The sequence below is a fragment of the Mauremys reevesii genome, linkage group 9 (assembly GCF_016161935.1).
Source record: "Mauremys reevesii isolate NIE-2019 linkage group 9, ASM1616193v1, whole genome shotgun sequence".
Lineage (NCBI taxonomy): Eukaryota > Metazoa > Chordata > Testudines > Geoemydidae > Mauremys > Mauremys reevesii.
The window spans coordinates 101,158,784-101,172,876 of record NC_052631.1 but is presented as its reverse complement, the minus strand read 5'-3'; the positions used below and the strand labels follow the sequence as shown (position 1 = coordinate 101,172,876).

Below are 14,093 nucleotides of genomic sequence, written 5' to 3'. Positions count from 1 at the left end.
GTTTGGCAGCAGGGAAACATTATTCAATAATCTCTGCTCTTATCCCTGACAACATCATTTGGGGTGTGGCCCCACGTGAAGCTGCCAGGGAGAGAGAGACTCACTTATGGGAGAAACACGATTGGTTCCTCATTTTCTCTAGGACATGCTGTCTGTGACCACTCTGGATATGGTCATGTGACTTTAGAGCAGTAGTACTGTAGTTGTTTCATCATCCACAGTGGAAAAAACAGCTGTTGGGAAACTCCGGATGTGTTTTCCTGGGCGTGATAAAATCCGAATCCTCTGACCAGTGCTAAGTGGTCTGTTTTGAACATTATGTTCACAGTTGCCTAGCCCTTAGATAATTTCCATTAATACAAGGTCAGAACGTTACTACACTGGTGAATTCCTACTTTCAGAAAAACAAATGGTTCTAAACTGAGGCCTGGTCTACACTTGGGGTGGGGTGGGGGGTTGGATCTAACTTACGCAACTTCTGGTACGTGAATAACGTAGCTGAAGTCGATGTACTTAGACCTACTCACCGCGGTATCTTCTCTGCGGTGAGTCGACTGCTGCCGCTCCCCCGTTGACTCCGCATGCACCTCTGGGGGCGCTGGAGTACAGGAGTTGATGGGAGAGCGCTTGGGGGTCGATTTATCATGTCTAGACTAGGTGCAATAAATCGATCCCCGCTGGATCGATCGCTGCCCACCGATCCGGCTGGTAGTGAAGACCTACCCCGAGAGTGCTGTAGACTGAAACCCCCCGTTTGGGCAGCTCCCGCCTCTCCCACATCCCCTCCATGGAAAGGCCAAGCTCCCCTTCTCCTCAGCTTTGAAAATTCTTCTTCTGACCTTCTAACTTCGCCCCTTGTAACTGCCAACCTCTCCCTCCCTCAGCAGTGGCAAAGTCCCTTTATCTTCATCCCCTGGCTGCCCGAATTCTCCTCAACTTTCCATAACAAATGGGTTTCAATACAGCCAGCTGTGAAGTTCTACATCTGGGAGCAGAGAATGTCCGCCCTGCTTACAGGATGGGGGGCTCTGTCCTGGGAAGCAGGGACTCTGAACGAGACTTGGGAGTGGTGGTGGATAATCAGCTGAACATGAGCTCCCAGTGAGAAGCTGTGGTCATGTGATCTTTGGATGTCAGAGTTGGGGCTAAATCAAGGACAGGGGTTGGCTCTGACAGCTATTAAGTGTGATTTACTCACAAGCCTTTAAAAAATCAATCGGAGCTGTTGGCGTTTTAAAAATCTTGCCATAAACAGAGCATTGCAGCCTGTCACAGAGCAGCACCCCAGCCACGCTGATACTGCTGCAGGGTCGCCAGCTCCATTTCAGCCATGGAGAGCTGACACGGGGGACTCATCCTGTTCAGGAAATGGCCCAGCTAACAATGTTTTCATCGGAAATAGCCTGGAGATAGTGACCCACAGCCCAGGTCTAAGCTGCTAGTTCATCAGACTGCCTGGACATTGGCCCTGCTGGAGACTTTTTGCAAATCACGGTGCGAAGACGCCATATGCTGTAGACCCCATCCCGCCCCTCAGCACCTTGCTGTAAATGTTCAGTAAGGATGAAGTTTCATTTTAAAGTGAAACCACAGCTCTTTCTCTCTCATCCTTAAAGCTACACATCTGTTTTTACCCTGCAAGATGGGAGGTGTGATTAGAGGGGAGAATTTACATTTGTTAAAGTAAAGCCTTGATTAGGGATTAGGCCGTATTAGTTGTTTTGAAGCCAAAACCACAGCCAGAAGGAACAAGGCTTTTCCATGCCATTTTCAGAACCATTGAACACAGCTGCTTCTGTAGTGGCTTGAGAATTTGGTTCTGGTGCATTTCAAGGTGTCAGTGATTATCCTAAAGCCTGAGGTCCCCATTACAGAAAGGCAGTTGAAATCATCTGGGAAGCTTCTGTTGTTGGTTTCTTAGGTAAAACTTCCTAAAAGGGAGCCCCCTACTCCTGGGTCTTTGCTCCCCTTCCATGGCTCACCAGATCCTCAGACTGGCAAGCTTTGAGCACAAGGCAAGGTTCAGCCGTTTTGTTTCAGTACTGCTGCCTGCCCTCTCCCAGAATTGAATCTGGCAGCAGTTCCAGTGCAGTTGGCCACATGGGTAGGATGACTTTAACCTCTCCTCTTTTGGGTCATGCAGCCATAGCAGGGTGTGTGGGAGCCATGCGACACGCATGCTAAATGTGCTCCGAAGACTGCTGTGATTCTGCTGAGCTAGTCCGTTGTTGCATTTTATTCTGTGGAGTTTTTACCTGTTTATGGGTCACAGATTCTCACTAAGGACAGAAGTTCAAGCTGTCACACTGAATTCAAAGACAGGGAGAGGTGTAATGTGTCTATGTAATAAATGTCCCACGTTGGCAACAGACGGTGTGCCTCATTCACGTATGCACAGTTGTAAATGAGGGATAACTCCCCTGAAGTCAATGAGCCAAATTCAATGTGCAGTGACTCTGTTGGCTTCAATAGATTTTGTGCAAACTCTCACAGGTGTGAGTGACAGTGGAGTGGGCCTGGGAAGTTAATGAGAGAAGAATCCGACCCAACCTACAAAGTTCGTTTGGAAGTTTTCTTTGTTACTTTAAAGGGCAAACAGCATAGAGTGGCCTCTAGTTATTTGGCTAGGCAATAATGATTGTTTCAATGTGCACTAAACAACCTTAATAAACCAATTAGTTCCAGCAGCCATGTGCCTTCAGAAGGACTTTAAGGAGTTGGAATTTAGCTTGCAGTGTAGAAAAGCTGTGCTCCATCAACGAGATCACAGATACAGTGTCCTGGCTTGACTAACTTTCTCATTACCCCTCTGATTCTTTTCAAGAGCTCAGAAATAAACATGGCCAAGAAAAAAAAATCTCCACGGCAGCATTAACAATAAAATAAATCATAAAATACCATGTGTTGGCTTCCCCAGTGTTTCTGAGTTCAGATCTAGAGCGTCTCTGAGTGATTTCTATTTGGTAAGAAGTCAGGAGCATATTTTAAAAGGAAAACCATGTGAAAACATAAACTTCTTTCCCCTATTGCCAAAAACTAAATTAAAATGCCAAAATGAAAAGCTAAAAGCAAAGTTGGGAGAACAGCAATGTAGCTGGGTATGGACTTGAGTGCACGTCGAACTGCAAAGTGGCCGAGGAAAGTCCCAGCCGTTCAAGCCAGCAATGAGTTGAGTTGTGCCCCACCAGGCAGACATCCTGGAGTTCTAGACCCCAGCACTGCACTGAGCTATTCCTGTGTTTAAGGGTCTGCTCACACAGAGCTCAGTGCAGGGCCAGGCCTTAGTTTGTGCTTCAGGTTTTGGGTTTTATAGTGTTGAAATTAGAGATGGCAGAAATGCAGAGGGGCCCCCTCCCCTCAAACACTGTAGGCACCTGCTGCTTGGTTCTCATTGTGTTACCGTCTCTCCAGGATCAACAGGGCTCCATCCACGGCAGTTCTATACCCAGGGATTGAAAAACACTGAGGATGAAGATCAGGGAGGTCAAGAGAAAGAATTAACCTCACTGTAGATAAACTTGGCAGCCTTTAAAGCTTCCTGCTCCAGAGCACTGCAGGTCAGTTCTTGTTGATTTTACACCTGTTGATATCACTCTCTTTTGTATGTGTGTGTATGTTGCTGTTTGAGATAATCATTCTTTAAACAAGCTATAGTTTAAAATACTTGCATAGACAATTTATTTCCAGGTTGTCAGACCTAGCTACCTCCCAAGCTGTGAAAGAGAGTGCTGGAGTAGCTTTCTTCGTACTAATGGCGCTATATTTAATAACATTTAAATCAAAGCTTTATAGTTTTCTGCATTATCGTGGATGACTTGTTACGAACATACAGGGTATTTCTACACTGCGCACTAAGCCTGGGCTCTGGCCCAGGTTTGAGCCCCAGCCCCGCCTTCCATCCACACATATCAGGTTGACTCGGGACTGCAAGTGCTCAGGAGCCGGGTCCCAGGCACCTGTAAACAGTATGGGTCAGAGCCCAGGTTCTGCTGTGACTTGAGTGCAAGCTCTGCCATTTTGCAGTGTGGACACAGGTCAAGTCACAGATCCGAGGCAAAAGGTCTTCATAGCACAGTATGGATGCACTAGCATGGCTGTCAGCCCTGGGTCCAGCAATTATAAACCCAGATTTACAATGCAGTGAGGATGCTCAAGCGCAGGCTTGGAACCAGCAAGTCCATAAGCCCAGGTCCCAGAGACCCAGGTTTACAATGCAGTGTAGACAGACCCGAAGAAATGTCTTCTCAATAATGAAACCTCTTGTCTCATTCATTCAGTGTGGCAAGTGTCGTGTTTGGAACATTGCCACTGAATCCATGGTGATGAATTACTGTGAGTGGTTGGGGGAACCTAAAGAGATTAGGGGGGTTTGATTCCGATCAGCACCCAAAGTTTGGATGCTCATCCACAGACCTTATCTTCACCCCCTTAAGTGCAAAATTGGGCTACGGTTCTTGTGAGGACAGCCCGTTTCCTGCGGCTTGTAGGAATATCCTTTCTTGTGGTGTTTGACAACTCGTGCCAGAAGCAGAAGGAATACTGCTCGGCACTTACATGATGCTTCAAACCCTTTGGAAACACTGGGCCAGCTGCTGCTCTCAATTACACTGCTGGAAATCCAGGACAGCGCCATCCAAGCCAATGGTGTTACTCTGGATTTACATCCGACAGAATGAGAGTAGCGGTTGGCTCATGAATACTCACAGCTCATCTGTGAGGTCTCTTCAGGGCAGGGCCTGCATATTTCTCTTCGTTCTAAATAGCACAGTGTACGCCGCCAGCACCTAATTGAACAATCATCATCCTTATAGTAATGTCCCCATTTCAGCGGTGGTGGAGCAGAAAGAGGAAGAGCAACTTGATGAAAGACACAGAGTGAGTCTGTAGAGGGAGCCAGGCTCAGAACTTTCTATTTCCCTGGCCTGTGACCAGACCATGTGGGTGATGTTACCAGTAAGATGTAAAGAAAGAACCAGGAAGCCGATTTCACGGCGCTTCCAGAGAGGGTTTGGATGGAGGTTTGTTCTGCTCTCTGGGTTGGGGTGATGCTCCCAAATTCAGTGTCAGTAGCACGACCCCAGTGTACAAGAGACCTGTGCTCAGTACAGAGAAACACAACAGGAACATGGCAATGGAGCTTGTATTAGGCAGGAGGGTTTTGGTGCCCTAGGAGAGTTACTGTCTGATGCTAGCTTTGCCCATTGGGGCTCCTTCATTGCTGCCAGGACTCGAGTCAGTGTTGGGCAAACATTTCATCGTGCAGCCGTGACACCACCCAAGCTGGCAGGTCCAGGTCAGCGATTCTTCCGTTCCTGAATCTCCACGTGCCAGGCTCTGCTAGCATGGAGCTCTGTGCCCTGGTGCTCTTCATTCCCCAGCCCTCCTCTCCAGTACCCCGTTCCACTTTCCTCCCCTTGCTTTCCCTCGGTCTTTAGTCACACCTCCCTCTGACTGGAACTGTCCCTCCCTCTCCCCCCCTCGTCCCCAGAGCTTCTCCCCCACCTTGCAATGCTGGATTTTGTGGCACAAATAATACAAACATGTTAAAAGGCTCAGAACTATCTTGCTGCGTGCCTACCCTCACCCCATCGCCCGGCTTGTGTGTCGGATCCATCTGTCTGCCTTTAATCTCTTGACTGTAAACTCTTCGGGGCAGGGACTGTCTCTTCCCAGAGGCTCCTCTGGCGCACAGCACAGTGGGGACTTTGGGCACTGTTACGATAAAAAGTGAGTAACAATGAAGCACGACAAAATCCAATCGGGTTTTAAAGAAATTATCCTAGAATCCTATAGGATTGCACAGAGAGAGAGAGAGAGAGAGAGAGAGAGAGAGCTCTGCTCCATAGGGTTTTAGAATCAGCCTGTGTAGACCATAGAGCAGGGATCAGATCCTCTATTACATTTTTAACAGTTTGGAAAAGTTATGGGGAGATTATTGCTTTCTATTAAATCCTAAAGGACTATTCCATATTGACAAACACCTGGACTGACAAATGGAGCCTTTTCCCCCAGCAGTTGGGGTTGGAATTGGGATTCCCATCAGCATCCAACCTTGGGGTCCCTCTATTGAACCTCTCTCTTTAATATTGCTTCTGGCTAGTGGGTACCTGGTAAATTTTTCAGTCCCTGCATATGCAGCTGTAATAAAGAGACCCAACTAAGGCCATGTCTATACTAGCACTTATGTTGGCAAAACTTTTATTGCCCAGGGATGTGAAAAAAAAACCCTGTGAGCATGAGAGCTTATGTCTGCAGGAAACACTCCTCACAGACATAGCTACCACCACTCACAGAGCTGGTTTTATTATGTCGAGAATGACATAATTTATTATGATACAGTGGCCCAGTTGTATCGGTTCTCCAGTGCTAGGAATACAATCCACAAAGTGTCTGAATCGCAAAAAGCCTATAAGAGCACGGCAATGTTGCTAATTTTTTTTATTCCAAACCATTTGAGTTTCAGGCTTTCCTGCATTTGGTATTGTTTTGGACATGGACTGAAATCCTCAAACTCCCAGGCAGAATGGGTCAAATTAGTTACTGTGGATTAGTTATATGTTAATGGAATCAGATTCTAATTAAGGAAATCTCCTACAGGCTAGATACTCATTGCATTAGTCAACACACAGGATTTTCTGAAGGGTTTCTGTCTTGCATGAAGAGAGAGAAGGTGCAAGGGAGAGGGACACACAAGAATCATTGAAATCCTGGGCCAATAGAAGACAATGAGAGGATTTCCCCAATGCTCTTACCTTCATGGTGATTTGCCCAATAGGACTGAACTTTCCAGCCCGGCAAGGAAGGTAGGTTACTTGTATACTTTTATGCCTCAAATCATAATTAAAGCTCAATCAGAAATTGTGTTACAAAATAAATCACAATTTTCCCCTCCTCTCAGCTTATTCCTCTGGATTTCAGAGGTGGAGGCTTTCTTCAGTATTGTAACACGAAATAGGGAACTATTAAAAAAATTGTTGTGGGTTGTGTTTTGAAAGAAAGTGCCTGACAAAAATACATCCATTCTTCAAAACGTTCACACCATTGTCAAATATTTGCTTTACATTTTGACTTGTGGAAGTGTTTGCTTAGTCTCTACTAAGTGGAATGCAAACTCAATAATATTTGAATCTTAGTCAACTTTTCAGATGCCTGGAGTTGGACTTAAGCAAAACAAGTTCAACCATATCTAAGCCTCAGCATTGTACTCAGTCACTGACCTCACTCGATAACATTCCTTTTTACAATAGAACCTCAGAGTTACGAACACCAGAGTTACAAACTGACCAGTCAACCACACACCTCATTTGGAACTGGAAGTACACAATCAGGCAACAGAGACCACCTCCCTACCCCCCAAAAAGGACACATACTGTACAGAACAGTACTGTATTAAATGTAAACTACTAAAAAAATAAGGGGAACTTTTTTTTTTACAGATTTGACAGGGTAAGGAAACTGTTTCTGTGCTTGTTTCATTTAAATTAAGGTGGCTAAAAGCAGCATTTTTTTCTCTGCCTAGTAAAGTTTCAAAGCTGTAGTAAGCCAATGTTCAACTGTAAACTTTTGAAAGAACAACCATAATGTTTTGTTCAGTGTTACGAACGACCCCCATTCCCGAGGGGTTCGTAACGTTGAGGTTCTACTGTACTTCCTCTTCAAGAAAAATGCACCCACCAAAGGCTGACCTTAGGCTACTTAGGCCTGCCAGCATATCCTTATTAAAGTGATTAAGTAACGCACTATACGCAGTGTGAGCTAGAAGAGAAGATTTCTCTTTCATCTCCATGAAACGAAACTACAGCCTTGCCCTGATGAGGTCATGATTCTTAACAGGACAAAATAACGACCTTCTGCAGTAATTGTCGTTATTACAAAGCCTTTACCCTTTATTTACAAAGGTAACTTTAAATGTAGAAAAATATCCCATTCCCCCATTAAGGCTGGAGATGGCTCCTGACCAGGGGAGTAAACATTGCTTCGGGTATTACAAGGGGCAGGACCAGGAGTAACTGTATGGAACTGAACACAGGAAAGCTAATCCTCGGTATCAGGAAAAATAACTGCAAAGGAAACCAGCCAAGGCCTGGTCCCTTTGCCAGTGATATCCATGTGACTTGTGCTGCTGTCTTCATTGGGAGCAGAAGCTCAGATCCTTAGAAGTGGGACTCTCTCCAAATAGAAGGGGTATGGAAACACCATCGCTTGTGTCGTTGAAAACTGAACTGGACCAAGCACTAGAGAATATGAGACTGAGTGTGAGTGTGTGTCCGAGGGCATGGAAGGTTTGGCTGTTTTCTTTTTGTCTTTGTATGCGGTACCAGTTGTGGCTAGCACTGCTGGCTTTGTTTTGAAGTTTTTATTTAAGAAACATGAACAAAGAGAGAGTGAGTTTTGAACAATAAAGGATCAAACAAAAATCAAATGCAGAGAAGATTCAGATCAGGCAGGGCACAGATCAAGTAAAATACATCGAAAGTTTTAGATTTGTAGAAGTATTGATGAATCACAAGGATAAGTCTCATGCTGCAATTTAAGACACGTTGATAATTTAAAACTTATGCTCATAGCAATTTTGGCACTGGAGAGACCCAGGTGAGTACAGTACTAAATAAAAATAGTCTCTGGATCTAATAAAATGAAATTCATGATCATAATTTTTAAATTCGTCTTCATCATCACAGTAACCTGTGCAATGCTGTAATATCAGAAATGACCAATAAACAGAAATTGTTAATAGCTGCCCTCTCTCATACTCTGGAGTAGATCAGGTCAAAACTTGTTACTTGAATAGTTTTCCCATTGAAAAATGTGTTTGTCAAAATTGAAAAATTAGATGAAAAAATATTGATTTTGATGACATTTTCTGATTTCCTGCTTGTGCCAACTGAAACAAAATTTTCACTTCAAGTTGACATCTTGACACACTGACTTTTTTTTGTTTCAACAAGTCAAATCATTTAGTTTTGACTAAAAAATGTCAACATTTTAGTGTCAACCTTTCTGATTCAGAATGGAAATTAATGGCCAAATATTGATGTTTCCGACGGGAAGAAAATTTCACCTCTTGGCCAGCTCTGTGCACAGTACCTGCAGACCCAGAGCTGAGACCTTTCTGATCCCTTGCCGTTTGCACACAAGCCCAGATCTGGCAGTGACTGGTGGAGAACAGAAAGCAAAACACACCAGCAGCAGCAGCAGGATTAACGTCTATTTAGAACTGACAGTGTCTTACTACCATGCTTTGTGGCCCCAAAGGGAAGTAGTCCTCCAGTTAGTGCTGAGAGTATATCCTGTAATCTGCAAGAACTGCACTGGGTCCATTGTCCGAGGTTTTTCAAAAGCTGCACAATTTAGCTCTTAGTTTATGGCCACCAGTGGAAGTCAAACCACAAGCACATTCTCCTATGAGATTTGCTGGTATGGAAGCCTGCACATTTCTGTGGCATTGGGACCAGATGCATATCCAGTAGCCAACCCCATGCCTGAACTGCTACCCTCCCACACCAGGGTAGACGGCAAGCAGCTGCCAAGGGCAGAACTGCAAGAAATTTCCAGCACTTGTGTTCTCTCGCTTACTCGTTTTCTAGTTTGAATCTTTAAAGGCAGGTAAGAAAAGATTTCTGGTTTAGCCATTCAGAGTGACTCATTTGTTTTGAAGCTATAATTAAAGTATCCAATTAAAGAAAAAAAAAGAAAATAAGATGCTTCCAAACAATCATAACCTCCACTGAGGTTTCAAATACTTTTCTAGCATGAAAATGTTAATTAGAACCAGGAATAAAGCAACAATAAAGCGTCCTTGGCTCACACCCGATTTCCAGTATCTTTGAATCAAATGGGATCTGACTTCAGGAATGATGTAGCTTATAAGCAGGATATGCTTGAGCAGTTCTGAAACTGGTGGTCTATCTGTGCTGAAATTGCATGGAGGTTAAACTACGTCCATGCAGCCAAATCTGGCTTCTGGTGAGGTCGGTGGGAATTTTGTCCTGACTGGGGAGATGGGGCCGTTCGAATGGACTTGCTAGCAGTGCCATCTGCTCTGCTGCATGCCAGGGCCTGCTCTCTTTGCTCACTGCATGGGGAATCATGTCTCTGTGTTTACAATTCTGACTCGGATGGCATCAGATCTGATTGAGCTGTACTGCTTAGCTGGTTACTGCAATATTGATTTGTGTGCTTCTGTAAAAGCACAAAGAAAAATCCTGCAGTGATACCCAGATTACAAGATGATAATACAAAGTTATGGATAAGCCCCCCACACCCCCCAAAATCCTGACTCGGCAAATTCAAAGCAATATTAACCCAAATTCGATCAGGAGTTAGCAGGGAAAGAAACCTGGTGCCTTGTTGTGAGCTGTGTCGCCAAGGCCTTCCCCCGTCAAGCAGGATGGGCCACTGGTAAAATCCATCTGGAAATCTCCTGCCCACCAAAGATCAGTGACAATATAATTTTGCTCTTATACAGCATCTCAGACCCACAGATCTCTGTGACGCCTCCTGTGGGTGCCCAGGGCTGTGAGGCCCCTCGCTCCACAGGCCCTTAGCCCGAGGAAGCTTTGTCTGAGCCTGCCAGGAGAGGTCAGCTCCCAGACATCACCGGCCATGGGCAATACAAGCACTGCCTTCCAGGTCTAGGCCTCTCTGCCACTCCACAGTTTAGTGACGAGGACACATCAACTCCCAGGCCCTCCAAGCATCTCCCGGGAGTGCCTTGCCCCTGTTCCACGCCATGCTCTGTGTTCACTGACCCGCTGCTGCCAAAGAAGCAGGACACCTCGGCGTGCCAGTCCCACCCCAGATCAGTGCTCCACTGGACACACAGCACCTACATACCTTCCGAGTGAAAACCAGGATACGTTTATTTAACAAAACACAGATATTCAAGTAGTAGCAAGTAGAAGTATTGGAAACAAATGGTTCACATGCATTCTGGAACCCAGACTTAATTACCAGGATACTCTCACCTCTTGTCCCTAAATCTCCCAAAATCCCTGCAGCACTTCACAGGCCGGCTGTGCACCCACCCACCCCCATCTCAGCTGTTAGTTTTCCTCCTCAGTGAAGGACCGGTATGTCCCTTTGCACTCCACAATGCCAATCCTTTGTCTTTATTCATCAGCAGGACACCCTCTGCTGTTTGCTTATTCCTGTAAATTTCCTCTGAGGTAGATTTCGCAATCTCTCAGTCCACACTGGCTCAGTGTGTAAATAGGCACACATTGTGAGGCATACAATGCACAATGCACAAATGGCCAGACAGGGAATAAGTGTCAGTTACCTCCTGCCTGCCAGGAACAATTCTGAGGCATGTCGCCTCCCGGTGACCTGCCTTCACTCCTAAACCTTAAGCAGGTAGTATAGTATGGATACATCTTCCTTCAATATCATCAGCACGCACATATCACAATGGTTCTGATGACCAGTGGGCTACTGGCTCTCAGTAGAGACCTCAGACGCCAGCATCTGGTGAACTACTATGCAGATATCTGACCCGGGGTCCCTGTGAAACCCTGTGCTCCCTTGTGCCCTCTGCCAGTTGGCACGAAGGGTCCCTGTGTCACAACCACAAAGCACTTTACAAAGGTGGCTAAGTACGATCGAGAAGGGAGACGGGGCATACAGCAAGCAGGGCAAGAAATGCGGCTAGGCCCCAGGCTGTCACTTAAAGCATCAAGCCATCCCATAGTGACTTGCGTAATGTCTGGTTCATGTGCTGGGGTTTGCCTCTTCCTGGGACTGCAGGTGAAACCTTGTCTCAATCGCTCTGATATATGCCCAGTGCTGGGCACCACAGCAGGATTTTGGCAAGTGTCATTTTCCAGTTATTTACAGGCATGTCAAGTGCTTTTGCAGAAGGCTAATATTAGCTGCCTCTTTGCATGTTTCATTGCTTGATCTTTTTCAGTGACTTGGCATTTACAGGTTGAATTACTTACTAATGTTTGATTTCTATGCTCTGACGTGGAATCCTGCTCGTGGACAAGGGTTTTCTGTAAACTTGATTTGCTGAAGTAGGTTGGAAGGGTAAACCTGGTTATGTGTCTTCATGACTAACCCTGTGCCAGTTGTGTAAACAGAACATCTTCCTCAATCACACGCCAGGTAGGAGAAAACATGCATCATGCATCCCAAACAAAAAAGCAGCACCTCTGTGCTACAGTCAGCAGTGCCTGGGAGGTGCCTGGTTTGTGCAATATTTTTTTAGCTGAGAATTATGCAGGGCATTATACACGGGGGTTTTCCCAAAGCAGATAGTGTGAGGCAAAGGAAGGGCATGTGGGGAAATGGAGGGGGATCTGGGATGGGCCAGGAAGCCTTTAGGGAGTAGGGAGTCTGCAGAGGGAGTTCAGGCTGGTATCAGAGCCGCTGGGGAAGGAGAGCGGTGGAATTCGGTGATCACTCGGTGCTTGCAGGAGCTCTGCCTTAGTCTGTGTCTGGTTGCAGCTGGCTGTGCACAGCAGCAGCAAGGGCTTCACTGCATCCTGCTCAGGTGCTCTGCCTGGGGAGCTCAGCCCTTATCGGCACCATCCGCAACACCACATCTTCCCTTCTACAGCAAAACTTAATAGCGGGCTCCCCACCCCCTTTACTATACCACACAGTTACAGAGACGTATAACAACCCACTGACTAAATGTGTTACCAAGGTTCGCTACGTCTCGGAGGTGCCCTGTGCCGTCGCTTGGACCTGTCGCCTCCCCTGGAACATCAGCACTGCTGCTGGCAGGAGGCAGCCAGTCCACTTGTTCTGGTGGTGTCATAGCCTGGGGCTCTGCTGTGTCAATACGCTGTGGTTGTTCCCTGTCTGACACACGCTCTTGGACAAAACAGCAGACCCACCCTTCCGGGCTTTTGACAAGATATTAGTAATGTAAAACTACTGTCTGGAAACATCATTTTATCTGCTGATTGTAAACAAGTACACGCATGTCAAATGGACAGTTACATCTCTAGGGACACTCTCTCTAGCAGAGTCCAGCTTCTGCAGATGGTCCCTGAGTAGTGACTATGCTATCTTGGAGTGTCATAGGCTTTCTATAAGGGTTGTACATACCTTTTCTTCATGGCAAAAAGGAAAAAGTGCTGCTGGTGGTGGTGGTGCTTTAAATTACTATTATTATTATTTAAAAGGAAAGAAGGCATTTATTTTCTCTGGGCCGGATGGTATACTCATTGAGTTAGACTCCGGTATGATTGTCTTCATGGTTTATCTTAAAAAGTCTTGAAGGGATCTGAGAAAAAATCCTAAGGAAAAAAGTATTGGGGAATAAAATATTCCTTAAAGCGCAAATGAGTTTGTTACTAATTGTTCCAAATGGTTACTCAGCCGTAGGGGTATGTAATGATTAATTGTATATCTTGGTATTGACCTATTCTGTGTATAGAGGTGGTTTGTTGTTTTAACACCTTATAATTAATCATGTTGCTATATTTATGGACAAAGGAACATTACATTCATTTCGCCACAATGTTTGCAGAATGAAATAACCAGATTTATTGACATGAAGCCCCATTCACACTCCCTCTGCTGGGAGGCCAGACATTAAAGTCAAGAGCCGTCATTTTCAAATAGGTTCTGTGTGCCTGGCTGAAGAAGCTTGGTTTTCAGAGTGTGGGTGTTCAGAACATTCTCCTTCACAGTCTCTCCCATTTGGTACCCAGAAACAGAGGTACCCCAAATCCCTAGTCGTGTTTGAGAAATTTGGTCAAGACAAGGTTTGCCTGCAGGATTGGGCCGCACGGGTGAACAGGCAGTTTAATTAACACCTCTGCCATGAATGGCTCACAACCAGATTTGTTTGCTTAGTAACTGCACCAGAGAGTAAATAATTGTTATATGTCAGCATGTGAACATGTGTGGGTCCTAGAACCTGCCCCTTTGCAGTTGCTGCAGAGCTGGTGAGTATTGGTAATTTTTGATCTTCACAAATAGGTAGCTGGCTGCTTTCATTGTTTGGTTGTTTTGGGGTAACTAATGAGGTAAACAGTGTCATAAAGCCAGGAGTAATGTTCACAACAGGGAAGCCTGCCAGAGGAGGAAACAGCTGTTGGGTACAGAGAGAACTGAGCCACTCGAGGGTGTGTGGTGGC

At 45.6% G+C, this 14,093-nt stretch overlaps 2 protein-coding genes across 3 annotated transcripts in view; one reads left to right on the top strand and one right to left on the bottom strand.

Annotated features, from left to right (window-relative positions):
- LOC120372182 overlaps positions 1-14,093 on the bottom strand; it is a 56,987-nt gene that overhangs the window by 38,420 nt on the left and 4,474 nt on the right. The window contains exon 2 of one of the 2 annotated variants that reach the window (XM_039489057.1): positions 5,585-5,712. The exons of the other annotated variant lie outside the window; for it this stretch is intronic. Within the exon in view, the coding sequence (XP_039344991.1) occupies positions 5,585-5,712 (128 nt within the window). The remainder of the gene's footprint in view (positions 1-5,584; positions 5,713-14,093) is intronic. 2 annotated transcript variants of the gene reach the window in all.
- The window catches only part of SLC6A14 (solute carrier family 6 member 14), a 48,715-nt gene continuing 48,458 nt past the window's right edge, over positions 13,837-14,093 (top strand). The window contains exon 1 of the mRNA XM_039489055.1: positions 13,837-13,901. The gene's annotated coding sequence lies outside the window, so the exon portion shown is untranslated. The remainder of the gene's footprint in view (positions 13,902-14,093) is intronic.